This window comes from Phoxinus phoxinus, assembly GCF_949152265.1.
Source record: "Phoxinus phoxinus genome assembly, chromosome: 14".
Taxonomy (NCBI): Eukaryota; Metazoa; Chordata; class Actinopteri; order Cypriniformes; family Leuciscidae; genus Phoxinus; species Phoxinus phoxinus.
This window is the reverse complement of record NC_136889.1, coordinates 21,352,874-21,369,266: the sequence shown is the minus strand read 5'-3', so window position 1 is coordinate 21,369,266 and position 16,393 is coordinate 21,352,874. Positions and strand designations below refer to the sequence as shown.

The 16,393-nt window shown below is 36.0% G+C and overlaps 1 protein-coding gene across 1 annotated transcript in view; it reads left to right on the top strand.

Moving 5' to 3' along the window:
- Window positions 1-2,827: 2,827 nt before the first annotated feature.
- Window positions 2,828-16,393, top strand: part of kcnh5b (potassium voltage-gated channel, subfamily H (eag-related), member 5b) — a 36,899-nt gene continuing 23,333 nt past the window's right edge. The window contains exons 1-6 of the mRNA XM_079635299.1: window positions 2,828-3,391; window positions 4,518-4,641; window positions 5,386-5,492; window positions 6,503-6,631; window positions 8,877-8,995; window positions 10,981-11,373. Coding sequence (XP_079491425.1) covers window positions 3,319-3,391; window positions 4,518-4,641; window positions 5,386-5,492; window positions 6,503-6,631; window positions 8,877-8,995; window positions 10,981-11,373 — 945 coding nt within the window. The 5' untranslated portion in view covers window positions 2,828-3,318. The remainder of the gene's footprint in view (window positions 3,392-4,517; window positions 4,642-5,385; window positions 5,493-6,502; window positions 6,632-8,876; window positions 8,996-10,980; window positions 11,374-16,393) is intronic.

Genomic DNA, 16,393 nt, shown 5'->3' with positions numbered 1-16,393 from the left:
AAACCATTAAAAATACTATATATATATAGGCTATATATATATATATAAAAGCTTTTTTTAACTAGATTTATATATTTATTAATATACACATATTAGAAATATATTTTTTACAATTACAATTGCAAAACTTTTTATGTTCCTATTCCTATTCTACAGACTTCATTTTCTTTATACAATTTTTTATTATTTTTTATTCTAGTTAAAGGTAGGGTATTGCGGAGAAGGATAGAGATAGCAAGTTAGCTTTGAAAGCATAAGATCCCACCCTCCCTTTATAGCGTCTCCAAACCCACGCCTCCTTCAAAACACATGAACGCGTACAGCAGGGAGAAAACAAAAGCGTCACGAGAGACGGCGTTAAATTCATTTGTCTCACATTACAATAATAATGAACAACTTTCTGAGCTCTAACTTGCACCACCTGACTGCTGCAGATTCATTTCGGTGTTGATAGTGTTGACACTGAAATGCATAAATCTTGAACAGCTCCGAGTAAAACATCACAGGCTGCCATCTTGTAATTACAGTTACAATGGCGTGAACGCAGCATAAGCTTGTTGTTTTGGTTCAGAAGAGACTGCAGAAGGAGCCGCTCGTTGACTGTCTGTGTGAGCAGGGTATGCGGAGGTATGTATGGAAATGTGTATGTTGACTGTCATCCTATCAATACGCTATAGCTCATTCAGACCGAATGCAAATGGACGAAAAAAAAATTTGGTCTGGAGACTTTCACAGGAGATACATTTACACGGTTTAATAATTAGACTAGAATATTAGAATATATTAGAATATTTAATATTAGTGATTGCTACAGTATCGGAATGTGAAAAGAGTTTAAACGTATAACAAAAAGAGTTTCTAAAACTCAATAAAGTTGCCTATACCCTACCTTTATGGTTAAATATTAACCTGGACATATTTTGTGAGATTTCCCACAATAACATTATAAATGCTTGCATATAAATAAGTGCGCTTCTGCATGACTACCTGTGGTTTGGTAATTGCCTTGAACCTCTTTAGGAGTTAAAAACGGGAATGGACTGCTCTTACCCCATGTAGTGCCAAAGTGTGGATTATGCCATGCCTGGCTCTAAAACTACACCGTTGCGGCACTTTGATCAGTCTTCTGAGTTATTAGTATTATTGATGGAATACGTTCATGTAAACTCACTCAGGATGAATCTCTATCACAGAATTCATCATGTTTCTTTGTTGGCAGGTGGCTGAGGGCAAAACGGGTGTTTTTGTGAGGGACCCATCTGAGCCAGAGTCTTCTGTGATTAAAGCTCAATAGAAATTAAAGGGCACAAGCTGACAGCACTGAAGCTGATATGTGTGGGGTCTAAAGAAGCAACTATATACAGAGAGTTTGGTTGATTTTTGAGCTTGCTGTCATCTGTTGCGTAAGCCGGTGTACAAATGGCTCTTGACAGCACTGTTTTTATAGGAAAGGACAACTGGGAACATTGTCTTGTGCCCTGTGACAAGGAGACGATGAGCTGAATATTCAAGGATGGAGGGAACCAAAGGTAAAGTTTTAGTCAATGAATAACCAGTAATTATTGGTCAAACCAGTAATCAGTATATGTCATTATTAGCAGAACACATTTTACACATGCATGGGGAAAAACCAATGGTTTAGTCAATAATTCAAGAGGGCCTTTAAAGCTTATGATTATTTCTATCTAGTACTTAGCCTTATGAAATAGTTATTGTTATTGTTTAACTATAGCATTTATTACAATAAGGATGTAATTAAAGGTAAGATCATTGCCATGCAATTTTTTTTGTCTATAGCTTTTGTAATGATAAATAACAATCTACACATTTAGAAACTAGCAACAACATACCACAGTTAATAATATCAATTTTTAGTGAAAAATATATTCCCTTTAGAGATGCACTGTAAAAATAAAAAATATATTAAAAAGTTGCTGCATTTAAAGGGGTCCTATTATTCCCTTTTACAAGTCTTGATTTTGTTTTTGGGGTGTACTAGAATGTTTTCATGCTTGATTGCTCAAAAAACGCATTATTTTGCGCATATTTTACATTATTTCAGCATCTCTCCAGTCTGACTCAAACACGCTGATTTCGATGAATCCCCTCCTTCCAAAATACGAAGTGTGCTGTGATTGGTTTGCTGGACCAGTGTGTTGTGATTGGCGGCACTGGGGTCTTTGGGAAATGTCCCGCCCTTCCATAACTGCGACGACTTCACTATTATAAATATTGAGGATGGCCTCAATTTCAAACCAATTCGAGCCCAATTCAGACCCTGACAATGTTAACAAACAAGAGGATCGTGCAGAAAGGATTTCATGCCTTTCTGATTTCAAAGGACGTTTCAGAGTGGTATGTTTTTTTTGTAATTTTGTCTTACAAAAGCAACAGAAAACAAGCTATTCACCATAAAATGTGCAGCACACCGATACATTACATGCATTAAACCGACTTAAAATTAGTTGAATCTTGTATAAAAAAAAGTTGACAATTTCTTCACTTCTTTTGATGAGTTAAGCAATGTAAAAATACATGTTGTCTTAACTTAATTCTTTAGGATATAAATTCTACAAGTTGGTCAGTATTTACCACAGTAAATAGGCTACAATAGAATCTGATTGTAAAGGTGGTCATGATTAGTTTGTTGTTGCAGGATGATGTTTTCTCTTCTTTTCATCAGTCTTTTTAGTTTATTGTGTGGCCGTTTTAGATAATGTTTGACTTTCTCCATACGCATTTTAGTGGTATTCTCAATAGAATTCAAATAGGTCGCCCATTTTGTCAGCAGCGTCGCAATAGGAACGGCTTGCCTTGCTCAAATCTTATCACACGTTTGGAGCGCACTGGCGAACGGTGATTCGCGCGCGCCACTCATGCAAAAATAGACAATTGGGTTCAGTCTTATTGCGCAGATAAATGGTCCGTTCAGTTCGTACGGGAACTTGGTGCTCCTTAAGCCCGACGTATATCATCAGTAATACGGGGGTAGTACATTATTGGGGCTATAGTTTAAAGCTTAAGAGATTTAATGCTTTGTTTTTCCTCTGCAGTGGAGTTGTTGGGCACGCGCTCGGCGTTGGAGTTGGAGATCCCCAGCTTCTGCCTGTGCGCTTCGGTACAGTTGCGCATGCGTGGGGAGCTCCCCGTGCCCACATACTTGTCGCTTTTGAGCCCAGAGCGCGCGCGGGTGGCACACAGAAGCTCCCGGCCAGCCAGCGCGCGACGTTACCATGAGCCTCCCCGCTCCACCTGCAGAGACTCCACGCGCAGAGAGTGCCCACCTGACGAGAGCAGCGCGAGAGCCACAGACGCACGATGCCCGGGGGAAAGAGAGGGCTGGTGGCACCGCAAAACACTTTCCTGGAGAATATCGTCAGACGCTCGAGTGGTGAGGAGCACGCTTGTGGTTTCTGGACTGCATTAAGGTCACTTACCGTTACAGTGTCCATGTTACTCTGCATTAACATACTAAGTAATCAGTAAATCATACTAAAACAAGTAGCCTAATTAATTTGAAGCAGCCTTTGTGCAGTTATTCGGAATTAGCTATTTATATTACATTTAAGATGTGAATCATGGGCGCTGTAATGCTAATGTAATGTTTAATGCTTTAACTTAGTATTTGTTTTCTCTTTTAGTGGTTTCTCTGAGCTGGGCAGGGTAGGGCCTATACATTGAGTTTTTTTTTTTTAAATGCATAATTTACACAATGGCAGGCTATTTGTTTTTGAGGTGTATATAACTCATTCATGTATTAGTATTCGTGTATTAAGATATTTTACATCTGAAAAAATTCTTCAAATTGACTCTATGTAAATAAAACATACATTTCTTCTGTGCTGCAGAATATTTACAAACAGCATTTATTTCTGTTTATATATATATATATATATATTTTTTTTTTTTTTTATTCTAATTTATTAATTTTTTTGAGTTAGGTGATTTTTCGTTCCTTTATATAAAAAAAGGAGAGCATAGTATTGTCAACATTTTTAGAGAAATATATGAACTACTTGACAATATAACGTTAAGCAGCCGCAATTGACTAATACATTGTGTTCTAGTAATTGCGCATTTCTCGTTCAGTTGATTAAAAATAAACTCAATATACACAGTCATTTCAGTCCACGTCTCTGCGCCAGTAGCTCATCAGGGCTCGCTTGAAGTCGGCCTGATTGTTTTGAGAACGTTTGCGTTCATGACCACTAGAGGGGGCAGCATCTCTAGTTCCTGTCACAGTAATGGTGTTTGTGTCTGGTTTGCTGTCTCCATTACAAACAAATCGAATCTGACAGTTATAGTGTATATAAGACATGATAGTTTAAAGTGAGAAAAAACTCAGAAAGGCTGCATTTTGTAGTTGTTTTGTTTTATGATGTTTTGAAAGTCTACATTTTCTAGAGATTACACTAGATGTTACATTAGGATAAGTGACTGTAATATACTGTGTGTCAGGTCAGGTCACTAATTCCTGCTCTCTCTGTTATACTTTATCATCTTCTCTGAACATTCAGAGACAAGTTTCTTGCTGGGGAACGCTCAGATTGTGGACTGGCCTGTAGTTTACAGTAATGACGGCTTCTGCAAGCTGTCTGGATACCACAGAGCAGAGGTCATGCAGAAAAGCAGCACATGCAGGTGAGGGGATGTACACGTGACCATAGAAATCTCTAGATGTTACACAGTTCATGCTGTATTGAAGATCTCTGGTGTCGCAGTACATTTAAGGGGACTGTATAACAATTTAAGACTGAATCTTAAAATTATTTGTTGTGCATCCATGTGCCCATTGTAACAAAACCAAGAAATAATAATGTCATAATCTTGGGGTTGCGCATCACTTTGCCTCTGCCTAAAATGTAGTGTGTGTGTGTGTATACATATACATGAATCAACGTGTTTTTTTTTAAATAGATGAAAGTATCTTTTTGGCCCAGCCATGATCTGGCATTGTAGTGGCATACTTTGGTAAAAAAAAAAAAAAAAAACTAATTTCAGTAAGTGGCTTGAGACACAGATATACTGCCTTCCGCTTAGAGCATATTTTTCTGCCATGCTCACACAAGACAATCTTTTTATTTTAGTTGTATTAATAAGCTTTTATCTGTGACCGCAAGAGAAACAAACAGGTTAAGATGCCATAATTGGTCCCACTTTGCTTAAAGGGTGAGGTGCACATACATTTCTGAAAATCTCTGTAATCTCTTAATCTTTGTTAGAACATAATGACCATGAGCCACTCATGTGGGACAATCTGAATCCTGAACATCATCTGAGCATTTTACTTCCATAAATCTTTAGACTAGGATTTATATTCTAATGAATTCAGGGAGGGATAGTTGCTTAAAAACTATGCACTGTGTGAATCATCTCTCTCTTTAGTTTTATGTATGGGGAGCTGACAGACAAGAAGACCATAGAAAATGTGAAACAGGCCTTTGATAACTATGAGTCCAACTGCGTTGAAGTGCTGCTGTACAGAAAGAACAGTAAGTGTGACTTCAAACAAACATATACAGATACTAACATCTTTAATGTTTCTTATAATGTCTAGTAGAGGTGTTGTAAACAGTAAACAATCATGTTGACTAAAAGAGTTACTAGATATTACACAGCATGGAATATCTGAACAAACATTAAACGCTTCCATGTACACTACTGGTCAAGTTTGGAATATTATTATATCTATATATTTTTTAGATGTTTTTGTCTTTAGTCTCTTGTGCCCACCAAGGCTGCATTTATTTTTTATCAAAACACTGTAATAATATTTTACATTATTAATATTTTTTACTATTTAAAATAACTGTTGTATAATTGTAATATATTTTAAAATGTAATTTATGTTCAGAAATCATTCTAATATGGTGATTTGGTTCTCAACAATTAATAACTGTTTTTGCTGCTTAAAATCTTGTGGAAACTGTGATACTTTTTCAGGATTTTTTGATGCATACAATCATTGATTTATAATAGAAATCTTTTGTATTAGAAATATTTCTGTCACTTTTGATACATTTAATGCGTTCTTGTTGAGTAAAAGTATTAATTTTTATTTTATTTTAAATCTTAAATACCGTAACATTTTGAATGGTTGTGTATAACAGTTTCCATACAAATCAGTTCTTATTATTAATTATAATAAGAACTGTTTCTTGAGCACTAAAATGGCATATTAGAATGATTTCTGAAAGAAACTGAAGACTGGAGTAATGAAGCTGAAAATACAGCTTAGACATTTTTCCTAAGAAAGAAACATTGGGGGAAACAAATAATTCATGTTATATATCTTGTGCTTATGAATTTATTGTCATCTATTAAAACACAATATATACTATGGTATATATACTATACTTCTTTACTTAATAAATACAGGAGCATGTTTTCATCAACATTGGTTTGAAGACTTAATATGAAAAGGCTCTGAATTAGAGAATTAAAGAATGGTTCTGTCAGAAATCATGTGATGATGCTGACTTTGACCTCTGACCTTGTACAGGAACTCCGGTGTGGTTCTACATGCAGATCGCACCAATCCGAAATGAAAATGACAAAGTGGTTCTGTTCCTGTGTACATTTAAGGACATCACCGTCTTTAAACAGCCCATTGAAGACGAAAGCACCAGAGGTGAGTTTGATACACACATGTACTGTACAATAGTACACTTGTAACGTCAGTGATGCACTCAAAATATAAACTTGTCTGATAGATTAACACTTCCTCTAATGCGCTTATGTCATATAAATACATATTTCTTCATGATTGGCAAGCATTGCTAGTTTTTTTTCCATTGGCACTCAATCTCAAGCGTTATTTTCAAACGCTTATAGTGTGTGTGTGTGTGTGTGTGTGTGTGTGTCGGCCGGGGGCTTGTTTATTAAGCTAAAATATGTTATATAGAGTCTGTTTCCAAAACTTCCAATAGTGTGTGTGGGTGAATTTCACAAAACCTGTCCAGCTCAATTTTCAAGATATGATATTTTTCTTGTAGAAAATAGTGATATCTGTATTTTTCTATGACAATTATTCTTTACAAAAAGACAATTACTGTTACAGTATTGAGAATCACTTTTGAGAATAAAAGGGAATTGTTACAGTAATGAGAATTACTGCTTAACATGAAAATAATGGTCATTAGTTTTCTTTATACTAAATGATTTTAGGGTGAAGTGTAACTTGAGCATGTTTGCATCAGATTCACCAGTATGTGTGAGATGAATGTTAATCATACAAGAATCAAAGAGAGAGAGATTTGAAACTGCTCCAGACAGTATTTCATTGCAGGATCATAACAGGAGCGACAGCAAACACTTCTTCCACTTTTACTCGACATAAAAAACTTTGCTGAGTCATATCTGAGCCACAGAGGACTTATGTTTTGGATGTGTTCATGATATATATCATTCATATAAAAGTCATCAAAGAATCCTGAAAAAAAGTATCATGATTTGGAATAAATAATAAGCAGCACAACTGTTTTCAACTTAATAAAATAATAATAATAAATAATAATACATGTTTTTTAACACATCCACTTTTTGGTAATTAATCAAACAATTCAGTTTTCATCATTGTCACATTTTAAATAAATATAACTTGTTTAACTGGGAAAATCTAATCAATTTTAAAAATGTCTGTTTAGTTTATAAGATTATGCATGGTTTGGCTCCTTCTCCTCTAGCTGTTTTTATTCAATTTAGATCTATTGAAAACAGAATTACAAGAGGTGCAATTAGAGCGGATTGTATTATTCCACGTAAGAAAACCTCGTTTGGTCAAGCTGTCTTCTCATATAGAGCTTCACATCAGTGGAATATTGTTCCTCACTCAATCAGAGAGTGTTCATCACTAACTCTTTTAAGCTTAATCTTAAGAAATGGCTTCTTCATAACCAACAATGTGAACATTAATGTTTCTCCTCTATTATTATTATTAATCTTATTATTAATTATTTGATTATAGACCTAATCAGTCATATTTAACTCATAACAATATTTTTTTTTTATTGTGTGTGTATACTATATATATATAGTTTTTTTATTAATGTATAATACGTTTAATTGTATTTTACAGAGGTGTTTACAAGTTCCAGTTTTATGATTGTTGTAGTATATTGTTGTAATGTTTAACCCTTTCTTCTAGCTTAGAGCCTAATTACACCTGGCAAAGGGACTACCAATGAAAACTAGCCTTCGGGCTAATTTGGGTACATTTACATTTATGAATGTTAATTAATGTACACTGTCCCTTTTCTAAATAAATAAATAAATCAAATCAACAAACTTGTGAACCTTTTGGTACAAAATGTCAGATTCTTGCTCACGATGAAGCACAACATGCTCTTTGAAACATAATTTAATTCAGTTCAGTCTAAGCATCTAAGCGCATTGTCTAAAGCGCACGGCACGGCGCAAGTGCACGTGTGTCCGAATCCACTTTTGCTAGTTAAATGATGCGGGAAAAATATGTTCTCCCTGTTCTCGTAATGAGTAATGGGTGTGTTTTGGGCGTAACGTGCAATAAAACAATCAGAATCTCATCTCCCATTCCCTTTAAAAGCCAGTTGCGCTCTTGCAATTGCGGATTCGTTATTTACATGGCGGAATTTCTAAGCGGAAAAACTGAAATCTTTTCCAGCAAGGAACACACCTCGTTTTCAGACCAGCACATCCATGGCCGCACAAATGGGCGCAAATGCATTTGCCATTTAAACAACGTGGTGCAGGTTTTGAAAATAACTGCGTCAGGCTGAAACTTGTAGTCGCATTGCGCCATGTGTATGATAGCGCCCTTAATGTGTGTTACTGTATGAATACAATGCATGTCTTTTCAGTTCAGTTGTGTAATTCTTTTCATTAAATATGTCTTGTAGGTTGGACCAAGTTTGCACGTTTGACTCGAGCGTTGACAAACAGCAAAAGCACCATTCAGCAACTCACACCCGTGAGCAGAACCGACGTCACTTCACACAAACAGTCCAGACTCGCAGAGGTGAGCACACACACACACACACACACACACACACACACACACACACACGCACAGGCAGCATTTGCTTACATCCTTGACTGCACAGTACAAGGTTATACAAAACTTCATCTCACGGAGGACAAACTTGTAATAGAATCACACACACACTGGATGCTGCTGTAACGCAATCTCACACGTGTCTGTTGGACAGCAGAAGTCTACAGTTGCCAGAAGCTGCTATTAATAATTAACACTGATGAGGAGTGTGTGTGTGTGTCATAACCCCGATTCGCTTTTCTCAAGTTTACGATTTACTGCTCTGTCACTGTTGTGTGATGGTGTTAAAGAGGAGGGAAATGTGTACATTTTTTGAGTGTCAAGAAGGAACAATCTTACTAGATATTTTTTGATGAGGGGAAACATTAAAAGATGGGACAGTTTTGCGAGGGTAGATGCTTTTATCATGGTTTAATGTCTCTGATCCTTGCTGAATGTATGTTGTTGCAGTGTTCGCAAGGCAGCATTACACTGGTTAAGGTTTGTTCTTATTCATTAACTCTTAAGTATTAAACTTCTGCAATTCATTCAGCCTGAATCTCTTAAAGGAATATTCTGGGTTCAGTATAAGTAAAACTCAATCAACATCATTTTGACAATGTTGATTAACACAAACATTTATTTTGACTTTTCTCTCATTTTTTCTTTAAAAAAAAGATGGGTTACAGTGAGGCACTATAATGGAAGTGAATGGGGCCAATCTGTAAATGTTAAAATACAGTTTCAAAAGTAAAATTAATATGATTTTAGCGCTAACTAATGCCTAAAACCTTAAACAACTAAAAAAATTATGAGTACACATTTACAGCTCAAATAATACATATCTTTTAGCAGAACAATTAATGTAAAATCCTATTTAAAAATGATGTATTCCATATTTATGCTTTTAAATCCCCAAAATGGACCCCTTTCTCGTCCTTTTTGCAGTAAGATCCTCAATGTGACCTTGATATTTGCCCACTGTAAAAAAATAAGTAAATAAGGGACTATTCAGTTTTGCCACAAATGTGCCATAAATGCTGTTGATTGAACCTTATTGTATTTAACCTTTGATTTGCATTGAATTCTTTATTACTTTTAATAAACATTATACTTTGTAAACATATTCTTGCTTAAACTTAAGTTTAAAAGTCTCCTCATGACTCACACTGACAGAATTCTTAGCATTCAAAATGTGCCACCATTTTTGCATTTGAATTCTGATTGGTCTTCTTTTCTTGCATATTTTCACAATCAAGTATTAAAAAATAGCGACGATTAATATATATGATCTGAAACAATCTTTCTCCCTCCGTCATCTTCTTTTCTTTATTGTCTCTTTGAGAGGAACTTCTGTTAAATCTCTGAGTAAACTTCATGTTCTGTTAATACAAATATGCATAATATACAGAAAACAGTGTATTGTCCAGGGAAGAGCAGAAATTAGTCAGAGAGCTAGAATTAATATTGAAACAAACACTTTCCTGAGGGCCATCTTTATTTCATTTCATTTTCACTCTCTCTCATGTCCCTAAAGATAATCTGCTTATTAGGGATGCATGTCAAAAATACAGTGTAAAAATGTTTGAGTTGTAAATAAACAGTATTTTCTTGTAGAACATACTACAATGATCATTATTTTAGTATTTCTACTTATAAACATTCACATTTAATTCAATGTGTTTCTTGTAAATGCTACGTTTCGTTGCTACGTTTCTTTGTAATTACTTGTAAACTTTACTAGCAATTTCTGAGAGAAAGGGCTGAAAGGAATTATTATAAAATATGTATAAATGATATTAAATTATTGTAAAGCTATATAAAAAATAACTTGATCATACATTTTCCAATAATTCAATTTAAAACAAATAATGTCAAAAAGTGCGAAATGCCACTGGCCGTTTTTCTTTTCCTCTGTCTCAGATCCTTCAATCGCTTTATCTTTGTTTTGTCTCATTCATCTTCCTCAGGTGCTTCAACTGGGTTCTGACATCCTTCCGCAGTATAAACAAGAAGCCCCTAAGACCCCGCCGCACATCATCTTACACTACTGCACCTTTAAGACCACCTGGGACTGGGTCATCCTCATCTTGACCTTCTACACTGCCATCATGGTTCCTTATAACGTCTCCTTCAAGACCAAACAGAATAACGTCACCTGGCTGGTTCTGGACAGCGTTGTGGACGTCATCTTCCTCGTGGACATCGTGCTCAACTTCCACACCACGTTTGTCGGGCCTGGAGGGGAGGTGATCTCGGATCCGAAGCTGATCAGGATGAATTACCTGAAGACCTGGTTCGTCATAGACCTGCTGTCCTGTCTGCCCTATGACATCATCAATGCTTTTGAAAACGTGGATGAGGTGAGAAACCGGAGAACCGTCGCTTTGCTCCTGGTTAGGACTTGTATATGTTTGAAACTTTATTGTTATAAGATACAGGTGAAACTCGAAAAATTTTAATATGGTGCAAAAGTTCATTTATTTCAGTAATTCAACTTAAAAGGTGAAACTAATATATTATATAGACTCATTGCATGCAAAGTGAGATATTTCAAGCCTTTATTTGTTATAATGTTGATGATTATGACTTACAGCTATGAAAACCTTTTCACAATATTCTCATTTTGAATTTCGTGTTTTCATAAGATGTAAGCCATAATCATCAAAATTATAACAAATAAAGGCTTGAAAAATCTCACTTTGCCTGTAATGAGTCTATATAATATATTAGTTTCACCTTTTAAGTTGAATTACTGAAATAAATTAACTTTTGCACAATATTAAAAATTTTCGAGTTTCACCTGTAAGCTGTAGTTGGCTTTTTCAAATAAAACTCAGTAGTGCTTCAAACATTTTTTTAACTCTTTTTTGCCAACTCCTCAAAAATGAAAGATTGGACAATTATTTCCTATGTCAGGGCTTCTCACAGGTACTCTTCTGAGAATAGTTCTTGTTCAAATTTGTTTAAACTTTTGAAGAGCTTGATAGTTTTGGGACAGAAAAAGAAAAAAGCTGAACTGGCAGCAAATATTTTTCCTTCTGGGGAAATGTAGGAGTTTTGCCAGAAAGTAAACCTCAGGTAGTGGCACATAGACATACTTTTTATTGATGGCATAAAGTCTGGTCTGTTTTGCAGCTTATTTTGGCCAAACACTATAATTTGCGTGGATTTAAGGTGTATGTGCTATTAAGCAATTTTACATTGTGATGTGACGTGTAGCCAAGTATGGTGTGCCATACTCTGAATTTGTGCTCTGCATTTCACCCATCCAAGTGCACACACAGTGAGTGAGTGAGTTTTAAACACACACACCTGGAGCAGTGGGCAGCCATTTTTTCTGCGGCGCCCGGGGAGGGATTGGGGGTTAGCTGCCCTGCTCGCTCTTCATTCACCGAGACTCGAACCCATGACCTTCAGGTTACAACCGACTCTCTAACCATTAGGCCACCACAACTGCCCCCATAAGGGTAACACTTTAGAATAATGGTCCGTCATTAACTAACTATGCAGGAAGTAATGCAGGACAAATGAGTATAACTACATTAACACTCCAGCTACTAATAATAACTAAAATGGGAACAAGCTTAACTAATCATTAAAGGGGTCATGACATGGTTTTTTTTATTTTATTATTATGTTCCCTTAGGTGCAATTATAGTATTACTATAGTTTTTTTTACAAAAAACTTTTAAAATGTAGTGATTTATGACCTTTTCCCACCCTGTTTCTCATCCTCTGATTCAAACAGTCTGTTTTGGGGGTGTTTCCCCTTTAAGAGTTCAGTGTTAACGCCCACTGTTATGATTGGCTAACGTCAGAGCCTATGCATCAATTATTAACGCCCCCAGCCAGAACATTTGCGGATTCGGCGTAACTGTTTAATAGCGGGTGATGCATGCGAAGCGATGGCTCTTGCAATGATAAAACCTTATATGTTTGAGCCGGAATCAGAGGAAAATGAAGCATCACCACAACAACGAAGACTGGATCAGCCCGTGTCCACATGGAAAGTGAAACTATTTTGAATTAATAAAAAAAAATTAACCCGAGACACTTGAAAACGGATTATTGTTGCATAATTATCTTATAGCTTCATTTGCTAACAGTTTAACATTATTTAACTAATTCCAATGAAATGATAGGGTGTACCACGGACAAAAATGCATGCACAGGCCATCTTTGAAGATGCAGCATTGATAAAGGCAACATTTTTAATTTTCTATCACATGTAACGTTAGGCCTACTAGAAAGGCGACATATTTTCAAGATTCTCTTATACAAATGTGTTTATATTAGCCATGGTAAAAAGTAAGTTTGCGTCGTCGTCATTGAGCCCATAGTCGGCACGGACTTATCTTTGAGCAACCGTTTTCTGGCAAAGCCAATCATCATATTGGGATTTTTTCCTCAAAACAGTCATCCTTCAAATGTATAGAACACTGCCGTGACTGGGACGTCCGCAAAAAATAAAGTGCATCCATTTTTCCCTGACGACTGGATCTTTCAGCGTATTTAAAAAGTAGTTTAAAGTTTTAAATACATTACTTACAGTTTGCGTCGTCGTTGTTGAGCCCAGAATAGACGGCACGGACTTATCTTTGAGCAACAGTTTTCTGGCAAAGCTCAAAACAGTCTCAAAACAGTCATCCTTCAAATGTATAGAACAAACGCTTAAACTAACACTGCCGTGACTGAGACGTCCGCAAAAAATAAAGTGCATCCATTTTTCCCTGCCGACTGGATCTTTCGCAGCGTATTCAAAGATGTAGTTTGTCCACAGCCAGGAACAGCACATCTGCGGCGTCGTAATCTCCCTGTACACACAGACCCACTCGCTCTCCGTCGACGGAACACTTGTGAGGCGCGCGGCGCGCGGGCGCGACAACGATACGAAATGAGCGTAGTTGTCTTGCGCTTAAAGCGTAGCTGTCTTGCGCTGGAGGCGATCATATGCAAACGCTGGTACGTCACTTCGTACCGTGACGTCACTTCTTACCGTGACGTCACTTCTTACCATGGATCCAGAACGAGCTGTATTTAGAGCTTGATTAAATAAATGATTCGTTTATAATGGGGAGGACGTCTTAAGCTATGAAACTTGCAGGACGTTTTAATGGTACAAAGACCTCTTATATACCAAAAGATCAAGGCAAATTTGGTTTCTCATGTCATGACCCCTTTAAGTAATTAAAAAATTTAGGACTGAGATAGGTAATCAATAATTACTGAATGAGATTAGCCTCATTAAGAACTCTTAACTATGACAAATTATAAAGAATTACCAATTAATTACTAATCACAACATTAACGTGTGACTGAGAGAATTGAGCAATTTGTATTTTTTACTCATTTGACCTGCATCACTTCCTGCATAGTTACCTATTAATGATGGACCATTATTCTAAAGTGTTACTAAATTAAGTTCTGACAAATTAGTTTTTCCCCAGAAGCTCTCATTTGATCAACTCTGTAACCGGAAACCCTACTTCACTTCCACTTGCTAAAACAGAGAAGGTGTAGTATCTTTGCAGTTATTGTCAATTTTGTGAGCATTACCGGTATGCCCAATGATGGGACTTTGTGCCGTCTGTGGGTGTGCCTACCTTCTGAGACGGTATTTACTAATACTTAGTCTGTACTAATACATTAGGGGTGTAACAATATATCGCAATACACAAATGCAACAATATGTATTGTTATAGTTCACCCAAAACGAAAATTTCTGTGTGAGAAAAAATTCAAGTTTACAGAGTTGTAGTGTCAGTACTACATTAAACTGCTATATATAATGTATAATAATGCAATGGGGGAATATTTGTGGGTCCTGATAATGCCAAATGTCTTATGTTACCAATAAACACATTGTTTTAAATATATCTAGTCAGTGACAGAGTGCAAGCATATCTATCTCAACCGTTAATAATCTGTCATGAAATTCGTTCATGATAGTTAACAGTGCATTAACTAATGGGAACACATACAACTTTTAATTTTAAAAATATATTAGTAAATGCTGAAATTAACATTATCTAAGACTATTAAATGCTGTAGGTTTATTGTTCATTGTTAGTTCAAGTTAACTTATTAACTTTGGTTAACAAATTAAACCTTATTGTAAAGTGTTATCGTGAGGTTAATACTTAAAACAAGACAAAAAAAAGTTGTGTAAAAAATTTCACCAGTCCTCAATTAACCATTAAAAAAAATAAAAATAAAGCATGCTGGCATTATCTTCCATCATGCACAATACATAAGTGTTAATGGCCCTTAAAAGTTGGCGTGTGCTCTTACCAGCCCAAAACTCACTGTATACATAATGCAAGTTTAATGTACAAGTTATACCTAAGGGATCTGCTCACTGTACCGGAAACCTTCTGAGAAAGCCTTTATATCATATATATTACTATATTACATAATATCACTATATTATATTATAGTGTGGACCCTATAATCTACTGTTCCTGTGGAGTCCTCTGCACTGAGAAAGCACAGCGGTAGCAGTAGAATTGTCCTGCCCCAGTAGAATTAGAAATGTCCTGCCCTAGTTAAATTGGACTAGCCCAGAAGCATCTACTGTATATTATATATCAAGCACACAGAATTTAATTCTGTACACTTTGGAGTGTTTTATTTTTCTTCCTCAAGTCCACTTAACCAAGGTTTCTTGTGCCAAAAACATAATTAACATAATTTTCGTAATTAACTTATGCATCTAGTCCACTGCAGTGAATGCATCTCTAAAACCATTTTTAACCATCAAGGGGTGTGATAATCACCATGGGTGATTGATTATATTGACCCATTCCCATAATTCTGCATGACTGCCCTGTTTATTTGTCATTGCATTTTTCATTTATGTCAACAAATTCGATATGGCTTAAGAAAGTAGTGATGCATGAAGCTGCTCAGCTGGAATGTCATCTATTTTTCATCATCTAAGGGGTTTTCTCAGCGATGCCATAAAAGAACCATTTTTGGTTCCACAAATATATAAAAAATCTTTTGTCCAGTGGAAAGCTTCCATGAATGTTAAAGGTTGTTCATGGAACCGTTGATTCCAATAAAGAACCTTTATTTTAGGAGTATAATATGTATGAATGAGGGTTTAAAATCCCTTACAGTTGCATTGTGCATCTTGACTAGTTCAGGTCCACTCTTCACCATTTGCCTTGATAACAGAACTCAGTTCTGTGTCTGACTCTGAATTGAACACAGCATTGCGTGTTGTCTCTGATAAATAGCTCTGATAAACACATAAAAGAAAACACACTGTTATTCCAGGACAAGCTTTCAGTAAAATCCCATAGCGCAACATCTCCATGTTATCTTTCTTCAAAGATTTAGCTGTAAGCGTTATGTAATGCTCTGTTATTCTCATGC